Source organism: Pseudorca crassidens, chromosome 5 (genome assembly GCF_039906515.1).
Source record: "Pseudorca crassidens isolate mPseCra1 chromosome 5, mPseCra1.hap1, whole genome shotgun sequence".
NCBI lineage: Eukaryota > Metazoa > Chordata > Mammalia > Artiodactyla > Delphinidae > Pseudorca > Pseudorca crassidens.
The window spans coordinates 149,314,403-149,335,994 of NC_090300.1; the positions used below are offsets into that span (position 1 = coordinate 149,314,403).

Genomic DNA, 21,592 nt, shown 5'->3' on the forward strand with positions numbered 1-21,592 from the left:
TCCAGGGCGGGGCTTTCTACTCGGGCAGCCTGCGTACATTGCGCCTGCGCGGGCTGAGGGCGGCGGCTCGGGTTCTTGGTGGGTGCTGGCTGCCCCTCCGTGTCGGAGGTGTGGACGCCAACCTCAGCGGAGAAGCGCGGCTGAGGTAGGTTTCCCGTGGGCAGCTCGGGTGGCTGGACCGCGCGTAGGGCAGGACATGCCATGTGAGGGGTCCTCGCCCGAACTATGCGTCAGCGGGCGGTCTGAGGCCGCCGCCCCCTATCGAGATTTCTCCGCGCCTTCCCGCCTCTGTGCTGACCTCGAGCTTGGGGCCCCGCCCCCGCCAGGGCCACGCCCTCCTTCCGAGCACGCCTACGGCGCCACACCCATCGCCCCGCAGCCCCGCGATCTCCCCAACCACGCCCACAGTGCCCCGCCCTTCCCCTAGCCCCGCCCCAGTGCCACGCCCACATCCCGTCGGCCTTTGGCTTCCGGGCCAATCTCCCACCCTCTCAGAGAGCAGGTCACATTCCCTTCCCTCACTACCCATTCTGCTTACGCGTCACGCCCTGCCCCTCCCTTCATCCTCTCTTCCCGTGTTTCTCTCCCCACCCCGTTGGCCACCTGCCCTTCAGGATCCTTGGCCCTCTCCCCCAACCCTGCCCCGCCCCTCAACCGAGCTCCGCCCCATCCAGGCCCCGCCCCATTATCCCGCCCCGCCCACCCTGGCCCCATCCGTCAACCCGGCCCCGCCCTCCCACCAGCCCAGCCCCATTCTGGCCCCTATGCAGTGTTTCCAGCGAAAATGCAATGCATGTGTATTAGTATTTATAATTACAAACGTCACCCAAAGAAGTATTGGGTCTTGATTGATAAAGTGAAGCCCTCATTTTAAACAAAGAATTGCTGTATAATTGAAAAAAACACACATCCATCTCAGAGCGTAGTATGGGTTACACTGTCACTGGAAAAATAAGATTGAGAATGAGAAGAGAAGCCTCTGGGAGATGCAGACCTTGGTTCCTGTTAGTGGAAACACTTTAAAGCCCCAGATAGGAAATCCTAATTGGATTTAAAGTAGTCAGGGCCCCAAGGAAGGAATTGACATCAATTTATTGTTTTAATTCAACCCAGTGATCTAACAGAAACTAACAGTCTTTGGCCAATGAACAGTTAACACCTTGCAGGCTAGTGATGAAAATATATACTGTTTGGAGTTCATAAATTTTAAATGCTTTCAATTGATTTTGTAAGAATTGTGTTTATAAATTTCATTTCTGTTCATTTACATTTATTTCCATTTGGTAGAGGACCTTTTTCGTGGACTTTAGAAGTTATGTGGACTTAATTATTATGCAACATAACAAGCATTTTCTCATTCTCTTTTTAAAATAGAAATGGAGGGGAAAATGAAACATTAAAGCAGCAGCTATGTGCAGATCCCAAAGGAATTATGGCAACACCAGGTGACTGCCCCAGAAGTGAGTTGCAGGTAATTTCGGTTCTGCTGTGTGAGAACTTGTATTTAAAGACCAGGACCATCACAGAGAGTGGAGCTCAGCCCAGCGTGATGGCATTTTCCTTGGACCTTAGAGGGTGGCCACTAACCAGGGGATGCTTAAATAAAGGAAATGCACAGTGTGTAAAGGTCACACATGACATTCTGAAATGGGCACTGTAAACACTTCCCAGGAATCTAGGGTTCCATTTTTGGCACTTGAGCTGGTGAAGAAAGCACATTGTTTTTTTCGTTGTTTAAAAACATCCCAGACATAATATGTTAGAGACAGGTTGGACATTAGAAAAGATTTATATATTCATACTGTTTATCTGCCTGGGACACACATATAATTTCATTCAAGTTAACAGTAAAAAAAAAAGTCACCTTAAATTTAAAGGAATGTCAATTATGTAAAATTAAGAACCAGAATACTCTAATAAATAATGTTTTTTAAAAAACATTTTCATGTCTGTGATGTCAATTTTAACATTTTTTTCTCTTTACATTCTAATTATTGTTCTAAATTCATTTGGGTTTTTATATATAGAAATTTTATTTATAGTTGGATCATTTCATTAATCTGTTTCTTAAAATTATGAAAATATGATTCTTAAAATATGATTAAAATTAATCATAAAAGTTTTAATTTCATGGATCTCTTAATTTTCTTTTGAGAAATTTAAAAACTACTGGAACATTTACAGAATAACATTGCAGACATCAAGTATCAATACATATTACACAGAAGTGGAAACTTGCTAACATTTTGTTATATTTACTTCAGAATATAAGTATATATATGAATAAAAAAACATAAATAAAGTTTGTTCCCCAACCCCAGTCCCATTCTTCTTCCTCTGTCTCAAGTGCAAACACTACTATGAATTATGAATTGATATTTGTGCTTGTGCACCATCTTTTATACTTTTATACCTTAAGTAGGCATCTTTGAGCAGCATATGATACTGTTTTTGTGTGCTTTTTAGAATTTACCTAAGTGGTGTCATAGTCTGTGTGTGCTCTGCAGCCTGCCTTTTCCACCTGCGTTACTTTTGAGGGATTTGTCTTTAATGTATGGGTACAGCTGGTTTAGTCCTGAAGGATGGTCCCTGTAGTGTGTTCCTTATATGAAATGTATCACATTCACAGGCAGGTATGTAGGTCTGTTCAGTCTTACTGTTGTACGTTAGGTATATACCACATTTTATCTCTTTCCCTTTTGTTGGACACTTACATTGCTTCCAGTTTTTCTCTATTTCAAACAGTGCTGCAGTGAACATCCTTCAGTGTGTCTCTTTGTGCACATGTGCTCCAGGGTATTTACCCAATAATGGCATTGTAGGATGGAAGGGATTGCATATTTTCAGTTTTACTAGATAATGAGCAATTGTTCTCCCAGGTGGTTTACCAGTTCACACGTCTGCCAGGAGCCAAGTGCTTGCTAACACTTGAGAACATCAGGCTTTTTAATTTTGGTCAGTCTGTGGGTTAGAAATGGTATCTTGTGATTTTAGTTTTCCTGGTTATTTATGAGTCATGGTAGTATTTCAATAATATTTGTGTTCATCCTGGTAATAACATTCTTCATCACAGAAGAGATGCCTGATAGTCACAGTTTGCGTTTTATCTTTTTAGGATTTTATCAATTTTATGTTTCAAAGAAACCTTTGTTAATTTTCTCTTTGTCCATCTGTGTTCTATTTCATTGATTTCTGCTTTTATATCCTTTATTCTATTCTATTTGGGTTTAATTTTCTCTTTTCATAGCATCCTGAGATGGAAACTTGGATCACTGATTTTAAACCTTTCTTTTCATATATATTTGTGTGTGTGTGTGTGTGTGTGTGTGTGTGTGTGTGTGTGTGTATATATATATATATATATATCTTTAAAGCTGTAACTTTTCCTCTATTCACTGCTTTAGCTGCACCTCACACATTTAAATGCATTGTATTTTCATTATTGTTCACTTAAAATACTTTCTAATATATCACAATGGAAATTAGAAATTTTCCGGGCTATTCAGAAGTGTGTTGCTTAATTTCCAAACGTGGTAAATTTTATATTTTTGTTATTTAATTTTGGTTTGATTATGTTTGGTCAGAAAATATAACATTTCAATCTTTGGAAATTTATTCAGGCCTGCTTTATGGTCTCATCGTAAGGGTTATTTGGTGGATGTTCCATGTGCACTTGCAGAGACTAAGTTGTTCTGCAGTTGTTGGGTGTAGTGTTCAATGTCTTCACTGTCAAATGGGTTATTAGTATTGCTCAAATCTATATCCTGTTTGATGTTTTGTCCATTTGTTCTATCAATTACTGAGAGGTGAGTTTCAAAAATCTCCACAGTGACTGTGGATTTGTCTGTTTTTTTTGTTATTTCCTTTTGGATCTATCTCTTTTTGCTTCATATATTTTGAATCTCTGTTATTTGGTGCATATGTTTAGGTTAGTTTTTGTTTTCTAGATTAGTTGACCCTTTTATTTTTATGAAGTCTCTTTTTACCTATTAATACTTCTTGCCTTGCATCTACTTTGTCTTAGTGTTTGCGTGGCACACAGACACATATATACCTATATTTTCAGCCAAACTAACTCCATATATTTAAAGTGTTCCTCTTGTAAAGAGCTTATAGTTATGTCTTTTATTTTCCTGTCGGATAATATTTGCCATTTAATTGGAGTATTCAGTCCATTAACATGTAACATAAGTCTAACATGAGCCTAACATCTTGCTGTTTGTTTTCTGTTTGTCACAATTCTTCCTTTTTACCTTTCTCCATTCTTGCCTTCGTTTAGATTAATAAAACATTCTCTGTAATTCCATGTTATCTCCTCTGTTGACTTTTTAGCTGTACCTTTTTGGGCTGGCCAGAAAGTTTGCTTGCGTTTTTCTGAAGATGTTATGGAAAAACCTGAACAAGCTTCTTGGCCACCCCAATATTATTCTGATGGTTACCCGAGAAATTACGATATGCATCCTTAACCTATTCTAGTCTTTTTTTTTTTGACCACTTCACAAGAATCCTCTAAATTAGTTCCATTTACCAGCCGCTATTTTTGTGCTGTTGTTGTAACATATTTTACTTCTATATATGCTATAAACCCACAATAAATTATTATTGTTTCTCTATACTATCAAAAGTCTTTTTTATAAAGTATAAGTAATAGTGTTTCCCCACATGTTTACCTTTTCTGGAGTCTTTACACCTATTCCTCTGGCAAAAATTAAAGACGGTTACTCCATGCACTGCTGCTGAAGTGTGAAGTGCCACATCCTTTATGGAAAGAATCTGACAAATGTTTGAGTGAAAACTGTTTATGTTTCAGCCCTGTCACTCTATCTCATAGAGATAAAATGTCATCATGTCAGGATAAATATGCACAGACGTTGTGGCGGTAGAAGACTGGACATCCAGAGCAAGTCCATCAGTCGAAGATGACTGAAGGCTCAGGCAGAATCCCCGCTGCGGAATGTTACGTAGCCATATGTTATGTATGTACATGTGTACGTACGTAACATATATACGTATGTTATGTAGAGTTCTGCAGGTGGGGAGTTTGCCACAAGTTACTGTGTGAGTGAAAAAGAAAAAATTTTTTAAACTGTCTGGTATCTTTTACAAAAAGCCACGTCAGGGCTTCCCTGGTGGTGCAGTGGTTGAGAGTCCGCCTGCCGATGCAGGGGACATGGGTTCGTGCCCCGGTCCGGGAAGATCCCACGTGCCACGGAGCGGCTGGGCCCGTGAGCCATGGCCGCTGGACCTGGGTGTCCGGAGCCTGTGCTCCGCAACGGGAGAGGCCACAACAGTGAGAGGCCCGTGTACCGCAAAAAAAAAAAAAAGCGATGTCAAAAGAAAAAATAAGTTGTGTGCGCGCACGTGTGACACGAGCACGGGAGGTGTGGGGACCCTCCTCCCTCTCCATGTACACCAGGCAACCATGAGGGTCGGGGGTGTGGGGGGCCGGTGACAGACAGCGCGGGTGGAGCCGCACAGGACGAGGGTGAGCAGAAATGAATCGCGTTACTGTGATAGGAAAATGTGCAAAGGATACAAACAGGTGATTATTAAAATAAAAAAGACGACCAGTGTATAGGTAAAATCATGTTTGATCACTAATAATCAAAGGAAGGCAAATGGAGGTAACCAAGAGGTAATTTCTTGCCTTCAGACTGGCAGAGGCTGCAGTGATGAACATCCTCTATTGATCAGGCGCGGGGAACTCACGAGGCTATGTCCTCGCGTGCAGGAGCTCGAGCGGCCGCGCCATGGAAGGCATCAGGTGGTGGTGTCAAAGACGTAAAAGACCTTGACCCTCAGTGTCATATTCAGGAATTTGTCCTAAGAAAACTATCAGGGACAGACCGATTCATATTAAAGTTCACCTTAACATACTTTATACTAGTCAAAACTGAAAACAGTTTAAATGTTTATAGGAGATTTGATAAATAAGTTACAATAATTCATGGAATGGAATACTATGAGATACTGAAAATGTGCTTAGAAGTGTATTTAATGATGGGGGAAAATGTTCAGAATTTAATAAGTGCAAAATATGTCATGAGGCAGAATTTTATGATCCCGGTAAACACCATATAAGGAGGTATTGCGTGTGCACGTGAAGAAAGGCTGCAGCGCTGTAATGGTTGCATGTTACCGTCATTGATCTCTGACCAATGAGCAAAGCTCACACTTAGTTTTAATTTTCCTCTTTGTGCTCTTGTTCTTCCACACATTTTCTAAAATGAACATGAATGATGGTTACGTTTAGGAAAATCTGTTTAAACGTATGTCCGGGCGGGGTTGCTGCAGTGAACTGGATCGCGAGCTGGGGCCCTGCCGCCTCTGGGGTGGCCTCCAGGGAGACCCGTTTGGACACAAAGGGAGGCGGGCCGCGTGCAGCGGAGACCCGAGACCCAGGGCGCGCTCTCCAGTCCTGAGCAGCAGTGCGCCCCGAGGGCTGCGCCCTGCCCCCTGTCGGCCCTCAGCACGGCCGCCCAGCTCTGCCCTCGGGTCTGACACCCAGACAGGGCTGCTTTCTCCTGGGCCGGTCACCACCTTCAGAGCGTTGCTGCTGATGGGGTCAGTCACTAAGTGGTCACTCACGGTGCCTCCTGTTCTTTCTCTGACGTTCACTTAAGGATGCGAGTCATTTTGTACTAGAGACTAAAGTCAAGGTGGAGGAAGGGTGAGATCCTTTCATTCTGCTGGTGGAGACGACCCCAAGTGTTTGTAGGATGAAAACGTGGTCACGTGAATCTTGATTTGAAACCATCCTAATAACCTGGAGCCAAGAGAGACAGACAGAGACAGAGAGGCAGAGGTGGAGAGAGACAGAAACAGAGATGGAGACAGAGATGGAGAGGGACAGAGATGGAGATGGAGACGGAGACAGAGAGAGGCAGAGACAGACAGAGACAGAGACGGAGAGGGACAGAGGCGGAGAAAGAGGCAGAAACAGAGGCAGAGAGAGATACAGAGAGGCAGAGACAGACAGAGACGGAGACAGAGATGGAGAGGGACAGAGACAGAGACGGAGATGGAGTTGGAGACAGAGAGTCAGAGACAGCAGAGACAGACAGACGGAGAGGGACAGAGACAAACAGACGGAGACAGAGACAGATGGAGAGGACAGAGGTGGAGAGAGAGACAGAAACAGAGATGGAGACAGACGGGGAGGCAGAGACAGGTGGAGAGACAGGCAGAGAGAAGGGAGGAGAGGAAGGGCAGCCCCACAGTCACCTCCCTTTCTCCCTTGCTTTGAACAGGAGGGAGAGGACCCCGCCGTGCAGGGCGAGGAGGGGAACCTCCAGGGTACTGTGCACCCCGAGGAGTTCGTGGCCATCGCAGACTATTCTGCCACCGATGAGACGCAGGTAGCCATGTGGGTTATGCTTTGTGGATTCAGCATGTTCAGGGACAGGATTAGATGTAAAATTTGCAGAAGTCATAGCAGATTTAAATAAAGAAGTATTCAGATACTTCACTGCCACAGGAGACCTGTGGGTGACCCTCCCAGCCTAACAAATTCGGGTCCCAAGCCTGATGTGAAGGATTCCCGGGTGAGGAACGGAGGGTGGAGGTACCTGCTTCAGTTTCTGCTTTGAAACCCTTACTTAGAACCTATTCCAATTAATGAAAAATTGGGTGTAAATAAAAATATCTACTTGAATGAGCATTGTTTACTTTGTAATAGGAATTTCTTAGCGTAAGCCTCCAGTAAGCGGATCAGCTACCACCTAGCTGAGTTACGGTGAAGAGGCTGTTAGAAATTTTGTTCTAAGAAATTTACACTGTTTGAAAATGTTTAATCTTTTTTTAAAAAAAAATATCAATTAAGGTGTGCTTTTGTTTCGTGTAGATATTCCACAAAAATCTTAAAATCCTGGTATCATTTTCATATCTTGTCAGTTGATGCATTTACCCATTGACTCCTTTTCGAAATTGCTGTGATTTGGGCCCCAGTGATGGGGAATTTATCACGGAAATACGAACTGCAGGTTTTTCTTTAATTTTCATTTCTCTGTATGTTTTTATAGCTCAGCTTTTCGAGAGGAGAAAAAATTCTCATCCTGAGACAAACCACCGCCGACTGGTGGTGGGGTGAGCGTGCCGGCTGCTGCGGGTACATCCCTGCGAACCACCTGGGGAAGCACCTGGAGGACTGGGGCCCCGAGGACTCGTGGCAGGACGAGGAGTACTTCGGCAGCTACGGGACCCTGGTACTGCCTCCCTTGCCCGCCCAGCCAGCTGGCGCTAGCTTCTCGCTAGTTTTAGGTTCTAAGTTTAAAAATAATTTCTGGGCTTCTACGCATCATTCAGAGCAGGGCCCACAGATGTTTTCTTCACCTTAGCTGCACAGCCCTGCCATCCACATGCTGAGGCAGCTGTACAAAATTTCAAGTGAGCAGGGCTGCGTTCCAATAAAACTTTATCCATAGACACTGAAATTTGACTTCCATATGATTTTCATGTGTCATATTCTTCTTTTGATTTTTAAAAACCGTTTAAAAATGTAAAAGCCATTCTTAGCTTGTAGGCCATATAAAAGCAGGTGGAGGGCTGGACTGGCCCACGGGCTGTAATGTGCAGACCACTGGTTTAGAGATATTGTTTGAGCAGTGGAGTTATGAACCTTTCTCAGTATTTAAAAAAAAAAGTAATAACTTTTACATTAAAAATGAAATACAAAAAAATTATATAAATCAACAGTAATACCTATAAATAACTAGCTTATTAGTTTGTTTTTTTCCAATGTGAATAAAGACCCAAAGTCCTGTGGTCCAGACAACCCTGTTTATATTTTAAACTAAATAAAACTAAATGCATGATGAACGTTGCAAATACAATGTTGAGTGAAAGAAGGAAGACATCAAAGAATACCTTATGTTTGATTCAGTTATATAAGTTATAAGGCAGTGTTAAAAGGTGCTGCCTATGAATGTGCATATAAGTTGTGGAGCTCTCGAGATCAGGGACCTGATTCCCCTGAGAATCTGGATGGTGCTTACTGGTAAGGGGGTGTTCTATGTTTGGCAAGGCCAGGTGAGATGCTCAGGGGTACTGGCAGGGTTCTGGTGTGGGTACAAGAGTGTTTGGAATGTAACTATGTTAAGTAAACTCTAAAGTACTTTTTAGTGTACTTTTTTGTAGGTGTGTCATATTTGACAGTTAAAAATGTTAAAGGAAATGAAAAACCCCTGATGTGTGTACATATTCAGAGGTTTCCGTCTACTAAGAAAGACATAGTGGTAATCTGAAGTCTGCCTCCTCACTCTGCTCCTTGAGATTTCTTTCAGCAACAGTGCTTATGCTTCTTCCAAATCCAAGCTGCATCTGTTTTATTCTTTTAAATTTATAGAAGAGGAATAGTTTCACACACAGCTTTTCACCTTGCTCTTCTCACGCAGCGGTACTGTTTTGAAGGTCTGTTCTTTACAACAGCTGCGGAGTATTGTGTTGATTTGAAAAGGATCATATTTAGTTTTCATCACAGCAAGCAATGCTGTAATGGATGTCCTCCTACATCAATCCTGCTAAACCTTTGCTGGAATTTCCACTGGGTGAATTTGAAGGGTGTATGTATGTGTTTTTTACTTGGGTGGATCTTGCCAAGTTGACCGCCAGAAAGATATCAACAGCATAGAAGGTGTATTTCACCACCACAAGTCTTCAGAGTGAAAAAAGACTTCCAGTCTTAAAGGTGAAATATGTATCTCGGTTTTGATTTCCATTTTTTAAAGTGAGATTGATCTTCTTTCATATCTTATTGGCCTTTTGTATTTCTTATTTTTTGATAATCTTTCATATAATTTGCCCATTTTTTGTTTGATTTCTGTCAATTTATATGTTAAATAGGCAGTTTAGCTTGTATTTATATCTATCACACTGACCATTTGCTGCTGTTTTTCCCCCATGGAACTTTTTATCTTTATATGGTCTAATTTGTCCTTCTTTTCTTTGTAGCTTCTGCGTTTGTGTCCTATTTTCAAGGCCTTCACTCCGAGATTATAAATATCCATGCTTTCTTTTAGAACTTTTGTGATTGCATTTTTTTAACAATGAAATATTTAAATCAATCCGGAATTTACTTGTAAAGAATAAGGTAAAATTCGACTTAATTTCCCCACAAATATACAGCTGTTCCAGCTTTTGGTTAATCTTCCTTTTCTGCATAATGTGAAACGCTCATTTATCATATGTCAAATTGTTAGGGTCTGTTTTGGGAATCTCTGTTCTGTGTCATTTATCTGGTTATTTCTTCTGCAGGTCCAGATGCTTTTCAATGATTGGAAGAGCTAGGCCTCTAGCAGTTCTCCTAATTTTTAGCATTTTCATGGCCTCGTCTGTTTATTTTTTTGAAACTGTTGCCAGCAAATTTTGGCTCCCTGTGCACCGATGCCGAATAGAAATACAGAGACAGAGATTTGGAGGATAAGAAATAGAGAGGCTTTGTATTTTCTTTGCCAGGCAAAGGGAAGACCCAGCAGGCTAGCGCCTCAAGAACTGTGCCCCCCTGTTCTGGGGAATTACAGGGGGTCTGGTAGGTGGAACTCACAGTCCAGGATAAGTGATAGGATCAAAGTGGTGAAGGTCTTGCATTCTTCTTCTTCTTGCAGTATTTTAAAACAGTCACTGCTGGCGTCAGGCAGCCTGGTAATTGGGTCCATTCATCTCTGGGTTATCGGCCTGCGACCTTCTTTCTGAAATGTAAACAGCTACAAGGGGTGATTTGCTACAAGTGAATGCATCGAGTAAATGCCAGGTGCAGGGTACGATTCATGTGGAATCAGAGTAATTAACTTTGTTTAGCTTTGTGAAGAACAAGTCTAGCTACCAGTGTTTGTTAGTAGTAACAGCTAAAGAATAACCAAGATGCCTTAACTCTTTCAGGCCTGTTTATGCTGTTTCCCCAGCCTGTTCATTGTTGCTTATTGTTCTTGTTTATCAGAAAAGTCTCATTTCTATTTTTGCTGCAACGAAACTAGTTCTATTATCGTTTTGTTGTGCTCCTAACTCCACGCCATCCAGTTGTCTGGCATTCTAATGTGTTACGTGGAAAACGTGCATTAATTTACGGAGAAGTGACATCTCTGTGATGACTTTTCTCATTTCTTAAGCCTTGTGTGATGTGTCGGAGTTTTAAGGTTTTGATCATACAGGGTTGTGTACCTTTCTAGGTAAATCTGTTCCTAGATATTTTTGTGTATTATTGTAAATGGCTGGGTGAAGTGTTCTATCAGTTGGATTAAGTTGGCTGAAAGTGTTGTTCACGTCTCTGTCTTTTCTGATTTTCTGCTTCTGTCAGTTGCTGAGAGAAGGGTGTCGAAGGCTCTGACTACAACTGGGAATTTGTCTGTTTCTTGTTGCAGTTTTACTGGCTTTTGCTTTGTGTACTTCAAAGCTCTGTTACTAGGTACAAGAATATTTAGAATTATTATGTCCTCTTGCTGAAGTGATCCCTGTCTTGTGACGACCTGATGCTCTTCGCTCTGAAGTGTATCGTGTCTGAGGCGAATGCAGCCATGCCGGCCTCCTCCCCTGGGGCCTCCGCATCCTGCTTCTGACTCCGCGTCAGGTGGCCCCGCAAGGCAGGACAGCTGGGTGTCAACTCCATCCACCCCGGTGGCCTCCCTTTGTCCGTCTCCGAGGAGCCATGGGGCCCGCAAGGCCCGTGCAGGCCTCCTGTTGGTGCTGACCTGGTTTGGGGGGCCGGGCCCCCTGTCCCCCTGTGCGTGGTGCCGCTTGAGCTGGGTCTCCATGGCGTGGGGCGTGGGGACGGGTGCTGGGGGTGCCGCCTCGCTTGCAGCCGGGGCTCCAGCAGCCTCTGTGGCCCCAGACTGTCTGGAGGAGCCTTGCTCTGCCTCCCTGGGGACCGGCCGATTCCCGTGGAGTGTGTCCTCAGGTTGGAAGTCCCGCCCGCAGTGCAGCTGGGGACCTGCGCTCAGGCCCGAGCGCCGGCGGGGTCGCTCCTCCCTCCAGTGCTGAGGCTCCTGCTGTCCCCAGGCAGCGAGGGGGGTCACGTGAAGGGCCTTGCAGGGCCCCGCTCGGAGAGGACGCGGCGGGGGCGTGCGCCTCCCGCAGCCTCCCCCAGTCTTGCCCGTTCGCTCTGGGCGGATCGTGGCCACGTTGCGTCTGGACGGCAACGTGGCCGTTCCTCCGCCGCCGTCTCCGTGGTCCACACCTGCCCCTCCACTCGCCTGGCTGTTGGGGCGGTGTGGCGCGCTGAGCGGGGAGGGTTCCGGAAGCTTCCCTGTCATTCCTTCACTGTCTACTCTGACTTGTGTCTGCTGCATATTTTGGACTTTTATTTTTTAAACGCTGTCACCGTAGTTTAGGTGTGGGGTGGTGGGGCCGAGCGGGTAGGTCAGGCTCTAACCCTCAGCCTTAAGCCAGAGCTCCAGCTGCAGGCAGTGACCCTCCCTTCATGTGTATTTCCCCTAGAAACTTCACTTGGAGATGTTGGCAGACCAGCCACGAACGACTAAGTACCACAACGTTATCCTGCAGAATAAAGAATCCCTGAAAGATAAAGTGATTCTGGATGTCGGCTGTGGAACTGGGATCATCAGCCTCTTCTGTGCACATTATGCTCAGCCTAGAGCAGTGAGTAGGAGGCAGCAGCTCTTTCACAACTTCGAAGCCGGGTCTTGGTGAAGCGCCCGCCTCGTAGGTGAAACCGGCGGCGCGTTCTTGTAGGCTGAGCCTGCCAGAGGCTGCGACGTGGGTTTCATGAGTCGCAGACAGCACAGAGTGAATAGGACAGAATAGAAAATATCCCAGTGAGTTGCAGCTGGTGGGCTGTGTTTGTGAAACTTATTTCAGTCACGCAAGGAGACACGTGCGTCCACGTGTCTGGGCTGGGCTGCTTGTGTAGACCACCGTCCCGTGTCCTCCCCCGCCGAAAGTGACCCTTGGCAGGGACAGGGTGGACCACTCCCTGGGACTCCTGCTGGGCTCCTGTCCTCCTCCTGTTAAAGTCCGTCCGGGCCAAGGAGAGGTGCCGCCTCTCGACGGCCCCAGCACAGGTGGATGAGGTTCCTAGCTCACAGGTGCAACCGCAGGGCAGTGACCGTCTGAGTCCAGACCCTGCCAGGACCAGGAGGTAGTGTTCAGGACCTCCTGAGAATCTGGATTTGTAATTAGCCGCTGCTACCCTAAAAGTCTGACTGTTCACTTGAGTGCCAAGAATCTCCTGTGTCGGTTACCGAGTGTGTCGCTGCGTGTGTTGGAACCTGGGGCTCTGGGGTGGGCGGCCCACGTGGGTGCAGAGGCTTCTGTCCACCTGCAACCCTGTGTCTGCATTTAGGCAGAAAGTGGAGTTACGAGTAGAGGCAGGTCCTCCCAGGGCTCCGTCAGGTGGAGGCGGCACAGCGTGGCCGTCCGCCGTCCGGCACGCTGCCTGCCTTCTGTTGCTGGCTCTGACTCAGCCGAGGAGACTCAGGCTTGGGGGAGTGGACAGCGGGCCGCCGTCTAGGGCTGGGGCGCGCACGGATGGTGCTTCTGTCACGTGCAGGTGTACGCGGTGGAGGCCAGTGAGATGGCCCAGCACACAGGGCAGCTGGTCATGCAGAACGGCTTCGCTGACATCATCACCGTGTTCCAGCAGAAGGTGGAGGACGTGCTGCTGCCGGAGAAGGTGGACGTGCTGGTGTCCGAGTGGATGGGGACCTGCCTGCTGGTAAGGGGCAGCGGGCACTGCTGGGGCGGCTGCTCTGGGCTCTGGAATCTTCATAAATCATGATTCATTTTGACCTTTTTCCTAAGGTGATGTGTAGTTGATTTCTTGAGTGAACATTGGCTCAATGTCTTGAATATTTAACTGATTAAAAAAATGCCTTTATGAGAAATCTAAATCAAAGTTAATGTGACTTTCTCGTGAGTGATTTACATAAACTCTGTTCTCTTTGGGAACCTGCGAATAGCCAGTGCTTGATGTGTGGCTTTTTAATGCCAGCAGAATCTTTGTCTGCAGCGCCTGATTTGCATCCGTGACCAGCTCGAGGCCCAGGCTCTCCCACATTCTCTCCCCAGTCTCACGTGGGTCGGGGTGGAGAGTTTTCTGGTTCTGCCCACCCACCCTGCTTACGAACTCTCTGTGCTCCGAGGGTAAGTGAGAGGTGGGTGGAAGCCGGACCTGCGGGTCTCCTCAGACCCTCAGCCCACCCCCCTTTCTGGCTCAGCAGTCTGAAGTTTAGTCTCTGTCAAAACCCAGAAAAATGACATCTGGGGGAAGGGGAGGAGAGCACCACCAGGGTTTCCAGCAAGAAATCCATTCAAATAGTAAGTGAGTAACTTGTATGAATAACAAGAATGCCGGCCCTAACTGCTTACAGATCGCGAAGATGAGGAAAATGATAGTAAATGACATTGGGCCTTTAGCCTCGTTGAAATTGTGTTGTCTGGAGATAGAGTGTAAGTAGACCCAACATCCATGATAGAATTTTGTTGTTAATAACAGCTGTGGATTCCCAAGATGATGCACGGGAAAAAGGGACTTGCTACACCTTTAATCCATGAAGTGGGCATTAGCCTTTGCCCCCAGAACGCTAGCGTTCTTTCGGTAAATGTTATTGAGCACCTTGGGGTGGTGGGGACACAGAGAGCCCGGCTGCGGTGATGTGTCCTTTGGCACAGTGCTGATGTGTCCTTTGGCGCAGTGCGGGTCAGGGAAGCCTGGCTGCCTAGGGTCCCGCTCTGCCCCTGGGAGGGGTTATGTGGAGACAGAGAGGAGGGGTGGGGGGCGGGGAGGGGGAAGAGGGAGGAGGGGAGGGGTGCGGGGGGTGGAGAGGGGGCGGGGCGCAGAAACCTGGGATTCGGTGTCCTTGCCCCTATGTGCCTGAAGCCCAGTGGTGTGGGCCGGGGTAGGGACTGCATGTGTCCAGCGGGGGAGGCTGGACTCGGGCTCTCTGCCTCCCCGGACGTGCGTGTGTCAGGTAGCCAGCCAGCGGCATCCAGGACTTGGAAGGAGTGGGGTAGGGGTCATGATGCGGAGGCCCCAGGACTGCAGGGCACAGTGAGGCCTGCGGAGCAGAGGGGGGACGGTGCAGGGACCCCTGGGGCGTGCGGGGGAGGGGCCTTGGAGGCACAGCAGAGGCCACTGGGGATGCACCGGCCGAGGGGGCGGCTGAGGAAAGGGCTGGAGCGGGGCGGAGGGGTGGGCCAGCGGGGTTGGGGAGGCCTGTTCACCGGCAGATGCCGGGTCCGCGGAGGGGGCGTGGCCAGGCCGGTAGGGGGTGTGGTCACGGGGGGCAGCCCGAGCGGAGCGCGTGCAACGAAGGGGTGGAGAAAGCCCGCGGCAGTCTGGTCCCCGCCTGTCCATTGCAGAACGTGTGGTCAGAGGGGCAGTGAGGACTGTGGCGACAGGACAGTGAGGACAGCCTGGGGTACCGAGTGGCTCAGGGCGAAGTGCCTGACCACGTGGAACTGGAGGGCCTGGTGGTTTTGTGCAGACCAGGAGGGACCGTGTGGCGGTGGTGGCCGTTGTGGGCCAAGTGGCAGACGTGGAGACGGGGCTGTGAGTCCGGCAGTATCACAAATCCATCAGTTGGACCATACCGTGTCCCACACAGAACCCTCCGTCCCCTGTGGCTGCCCCCCTTCTGTGCTTTTTTGCCTCCCTGGTATCTCCCCTCTTGTCCACTGCCTGTTCTCAGACCTCAGGTCCCCAGTCTCCCTCCCATCTTCCTACTCTGCTGCTGACATGTAGAAAGTTGGGGAAAAAACCCAAATATACGTGTATTTAGTTTATAATAATAAGAGGTTTCTAATCAGTGAGGTACAGCTATATAATCATTCAAAGATGGGGCCGAAGCAATTGATTATTTTGGAGAAAATGATTAGATTCCTCCTCATACCATATGCTGAAATAAATTCCAGATGGGTTATAGAGTTAAGCTTTTTTTTTAAGGAAAGAAACCTGAAACAATCACTAAAAATACATCTGATGTTGGAATGGGAAGATCTTTCTAAGAACAAAGCACATAGAGAAACTATAAAATATTTGATTAATTTTATGAGACCAGCATTACACTAATACCAAAACCAAAGTTAGTACAAAAAATGAAAACTACAGACCAGTAGCACTCAGGAACATTGATGTAAAAATCCTTGAAAATCATAGCAAATTGAATTGAGCAATACATAAGATGAATACCACACTGCAACAGAGGAGAGATTATCTTCAGAATTCAAGACTGGTTCAGTATATTAAAGTCATTCAATGTAATTGACTATTAATAATCTAAAGAAGAAAAATCACATGACTACCAATTAATGCACAAAAATTTGACAAAATTCAAAATACTTGCACAATTTCTGTTATGATTTCTTTTTTGACCCCTTGTTATTTAGAAGTGTGTTTACTCTCCAAGTATTTTGAATTTTACAATTATCTTTCTGTTACTGATTTCTAGGTTACTTCCACTGTGGTCTGAGAGAAGACACTGTATGATTTCTATTCTTTTAAATTTGTTAAGGTTTGTTCTTGTCCCGGAATGTGGTCTCCCTTGGCGAATGTTCCGTGTGAGCTTGAAAAGAATGTGTATCCTGCTGTTGTTGGATGAAGTAGTCTATAAATGTCAATTATATCCTGATGATTGATGGTGCTGGTCAGTTCAACTATGTCCTTACTGGTTCTCTGCCTGCTGGCTCTGTCCGTTTCTGGGAAAGGGTTGTCAAAGTCTCCAACTATGACAGTGGATTGATCTGTTGGTCTTTGCAGTTCTATCACTTTTCTGCTCATGCAGTTTGATGCTCTGTTGTTAGGTGCGTACACATTAAAGATTGCTATGTCTTCTTGGAGAGCTGTCCCTTTATCATTGTGTAATGCCCCTCACTATCCCTGATCACTTTCCTTACTTTGAAGTCTGCTCTGTCTGAAATTAACATAGCTACTTCTGCTTTCTTTTGATTAGTGTTTACATGGTAAATCTTTCTCCATCCATTTACTTCTTTGTTTGTTTCTTTTGAGCTGCGCCGCACAGTATGTGGGATTTTAGTTCCCTAACCAGGGATGGAACCTGTGCCCCCTGCAGTGGAAGTGCAGAGTCCTAACCACTGGACCACGTCCCCCATCCATTTACTTTTAATCTATAACTGTATATTTAAAGTGGGTTCTTACAGACCACGTATAATTGTTTCTTGTTGTTTGATCCACTGTGACAGTCTCTCTTTTAATTGGTGTATTTAGACCATTGGCATTCAAAGTGATTATTGATATAGTTGGATTGATATCTACAGTATTTATTACCATTTTCTATTTGTTGCCCTTTTTCTTTTCTTCTTCTCTTTTTCTGCTTTTTTGTTTCTGTGTGTGTGTGTGTGTGTGTGTGTGTGTTTTAAGCAGCTAAAGGTAGGGAGTTTAATCAGCATGAATTAAGGGTGAATTAATTCAGTGCTCACACATATGTTGGTTTAGAGCCTGACATGAACATGCTTTGATAAAAGTAAACTTAAGATACATATTTTCACAGGGTATATGTCCAGTAGTGGGATGGCTGGGTCGTATGGTAGTTCTATGTTTAGTTTTTTAAGGAACCTCCATACTGTTCTCCATAGTGACTGTATCAATTTACATTCCCACTAACAGTGCAAGAGGGTTCCCTGTTCACTGCAGCACTATTTACAATAGCCAGGACATGGCAGTGACCTACATGTCCATCGACAGATGAATGGATAAAGAAGATGTGGTACATATATAGAATAGAATATTATTCAGCCATAGAAAGGAACCAAATTGGGTCATTTATAGATATGTGGATGGACCTAGAGACTGTCATACAGAGTGAAGTAAGTCAGAAAGAGAAAAATAAACATCATATATTAATGCATATATGTGGAATCTAAAAAAATGGTACAGATGAACTTATTTGCAAAGCAGAAATAGAGACACAGACATAGAAAACAAACATATGGAGACCAAGGGGGGAAGTGGGGGGTGGGATGAATTGGGAGATTGGGACTGACATATATATACTACTATGTATAAAATAGATAACTAATGAGAACCTGCTGTATAGCACAGGGAACTCTGCTCGGTGCTCTGTGGTGAGCTAAATGGGAAAGAAATCCCAAAAGGAGAGGATATGTGTGTACATATGGCTGGTTCACTTTGCAGAAACCATCACAACGTGGTGAAGCAACTATACCCCAATTAAAAAATATATATGTTTTCATAAATTGATGGGATATTCACTTACTGGCCCATTTCCAAGTTTTAAAAATTCTCAGTTTTTAAATTACTCTCTCCTGAAGCTCACTTCTTTTATCTATTTTCACTTTTATTAAGGTATAACTGACAAAATTGTAAGGTATTTAAGTGTACAGAATGATGATTTGATATCTGTATACATTGTCAATGAATTGCCCCCATTGAGCTAATTAATACATCTGTCACCTCACATATTTACCTTTATTTTTAAAGTGAGAATACTTAAGTTCTACTCTCTTAGCAAATTTCAGTTACATAGCACAGTGTTATCAACTGTGGTCACTATGGTATACAGCAGATCCTCAGACCTTGTTCACCTTGTTACTGAAAGCTTGTGCCCGATTACCAGACTCTCCCTATTTCCTTCACCCCCACAGCCCCTGGCAACCACTTTCCTACTGTTTCTCTGAGTTCAGATTTTTTTAGATTCCACATATGAGTGATACCATGAAGTATTTGTCCAGCTTCTTTCACTTAGCAGAATGCCTTCCAGGTTCATCCATGTTGTTGCAAATGGCAAGATTTCTTTCTTTTTCATGGCTGAATAATACTCCATTGTGTGTGTGAATATATAAAATCACATTTTCCTCATCTATTCCTCTGTCAATGGATAGGTTCTTTCCATATCTTGGTTATTGTGATAATGCTGCAGTGAACATGGGAGTATAGGTATCTCTTTGAGACAATGGTTTCATTTCCTTTAGATATAAACCCAGATGTAGAATTGCTGGATCATATGGTAGTTCTATCTTTAATTTTTTGAGGAGCTCCACTGTGTCTGTCCCACTAACTGTGTACAGAGTTTCCCTCTTCTCCACATCCTCGCCAGCTTTTGTTACTGCTTATCTTTTTGATAATACATATCCTAACAGGTGTGAGGTGATATCTCATTGTGGTTTTGATTTGCATTTCCCTGATGATTAGTGATATTGAGCACTTTTTCATGTACTTATTGGCCATTTATATGTCTTCTTTGGAAAAATATCTATTCAGGGTCTTTGCCCAGTTTAAATTGGGTTGTTTTTGTTATTATTTTTGCTATTGAGTTGTATGAGTTCTTTATATATTTTACATATTAATCCCTTATTAGATAAGTGGTTTACAGACATTTTATCCAGTTCTATAGTATATCTTTTCATTTTGTTGATGGTTTCCTTTGCTGTGTGGAAGCTTTTTAGTTCAATGTAGTCCTTCTTACTTATTTTTGCTTTTGTTGCCTTTGCTTTTGGTGTCTAATCCGTAAAATTATTGGCAAGACCAGTGTCTCAAGGAGCTTTCATTCTTATGCAGGTGGCTATCAAGTTTTCCCAGCACTGTTTTGAAGAGATTATCTTTTCCCCATTGTCTATTCTTGGCTTATTTGTTGAAAATTAGTTGACCTCATATGTATGGGTTAATTTCTAGGCTCTCCATTCTGTTCCATTGATCTATGTGTCTGTTTTTATGCCAATTCCATACAGTTTTGATTACTCTAGTTTGAAATCAGGAAGTGTGATGCCTCTAGCTTTGTTCTTCTTTATCAAGATTGCTGTGGTTATTTGGGGTCTTTTGTGGTTCCATACAAATTTTAGGATTGTTTTTTCTATTTCTGTGAAAAATGCCATTGAAATTTTGATAGTGATTGCATTGTACCTGTAGCTTTCTTCGGGTAGTATGAACATTTAAACAATACTGATTCTTCCTATCCGTGAACACGGGATATCTTTCCATTTGTTTGTGTCTCCTTCAATTTCTTTCATTAGTATCTTTTAGTTTTCAATGTACAGATCTTTCACCTCCTTGGTTAAATTTATTCCTAGGTTTTTTTTTTTTTGATATAATTATAAATGGGATTGTTTTCTTAATTTCTCTTTCTGATAGTTCATTGTTGGTGTATAGAAATGCAACTGATTTTTGTTGATTTTGTATCCTGCAACTTTACTAATTTTGTTTATTAGTTCTAACAGTTTTTGGTGGAGTCTTTAGGGTTTTCTATATATAGTGTCATGTCATCTTCAAATGGAGACATTTTTACTTCTTCCTGTCCAATTTGGATGCCTTTTCTTTCTTTTTCTTTCCAAATAGCTGTCCTGGGACTTTTAGGACTGTGTTGAATAAAAGTGGTAAGAGGGGCATCCTTGTCTTGTTCCTGATCTTAGAGGAAAAACTTTTAGCTTTTCACCATTGAGTATGATGTTAGATGTGGGCTTGTCATATATGGCTTTTATTATGTTGTGGTATGTCCCACCTATGCCCAGTTTTTTGAGAGGTTTTATAATGGTAGGTAGTTGAATTTTATCAAATGCTTTTTCTGCGTATATTGAGATGATCATATGATTTTCATCCTTCATTTTGTTAGTGTGGCGTATTACATTTATGGATTTGCTAAGTTGAACCATCCCTGCATCCCAGGAATAAATCCCACTTGATTATGGTGTGTGATCCTCTTAATGTATTTTTTTTAATTTTTAATTTTATATTAGAGTATAGTTGATTCACAATGTTGTGTTAGTTTCAGGTGTACAGCAAAGTGACTTAATTATACATATTCATATATCTATTCTTTTTCAAATTCTTTCCCATGTAGGTTATTACAGAGTATTGAGTAGAGTTCCCTGTGCTGTACAGTAGGTTCTTGTTGATTGTCTGTTTTACATTTAGTAGCGAGCATATGCCAATCCCAACCTTCCAATTCATACCCTCCCCCGACCTTTCCCCCTAATGTATTGTTGAATTGATTTGCTAATATTGTATTGAGGATTTTCCAACTATGTTCATTAGGGATATTGGCCTGTGATTTTCTTTTCTTGTAGTGTTCTTGTCTGGCTTAGGTATCAGGGTAATGCTGACCTCTTGTAGAATGAGAAATGAATTTGGAAGAGTTCCCTCCTCTTCTGTTTTTGGAAGAATTTGAGAAGGTTTGGTATGAATTCTTTAAATTTTTGGTGGAATTTGTCAGTGAAGCAGTTTGGTCCTGGACTTTTCTTTGTTGGGAGGTTTTTGATTACTGATTCAATCTCCTAATAGTAATTGGTCTGTTCAGATTTCTTGTATCTTCATGATTTATTCTTGGTAGGCTCTGTGTTTCTAGGAATTTATCAATTTCTTCTAGGTTATCCAATTTGTTGGCATATAATCATTCATACTGTCTCTTATGATCCTTTGTGTGATATCAGTTATAATAGCTCCTCTTTCATTTAAAATTTTATATATTTCAGTCCTCTTCTTGGTAAGTCTAGCTAAAGATTTGTCTATTTTGTTTATCTTTTAAAAAAGGAAACTCGTTGATCTTTTCTGTTGTCTTGTTAGTATCTATCTCATTTATTTCCTTCCTTCTACTAACTTTGGGCTAATTTGTTCTTCTTTTTCTAGTTCCTTGAGGTGCAAAGTTAGATTTGCTTATTTGAGATATTCGTTTTT

The 21,592-nt window shown here is 43.7% G+C and overlaps 1 protein-coding gene across 2 annotated transcripts in view; it reads left to right on the forward strand.

The window, feature by feature from the left end:
- PRMT2 (protein arginine methyltransferase 2) overlaps nucleotides 1-21,592 on the forward strand; it is a 38,555-nt gene continuing 16,963 nt past the window's right edge. For both annotated transcript variants that reach the window (XM_067739777.1, XM_067739778.1), the window contains exons 1-6: nucleotides 1-145; nucleotides 1,375-1,471; nucleotides 7,251-7,358; nucleotides 8,022-8,204; nucleotides 12,427-12,588; nucleotides 13,499-13,663. In XM_067739777.1, the coding sequence (XP_067595878.1) occupies nucleotides 1,433-1,471; nucleotides 7,251-7,358; nucleotides 8,022-8,204; nucleotides 12,427-12,588; nucleotides 13,499-13,663 (657 nt within the window). In that variant the 5' untranslated portion in view covers nucleotides 1-145; nucleotides 1,375-1,432. The remainder of the gene's footprint in view (nucleotides 146-1,374; nucleotides 1,472-7,250; nucleotides 7,359-8,021; nucleotides 8,205-12,426; nucleotides 12,589-13,498; nucleotides 13,664-21,592) is intronic.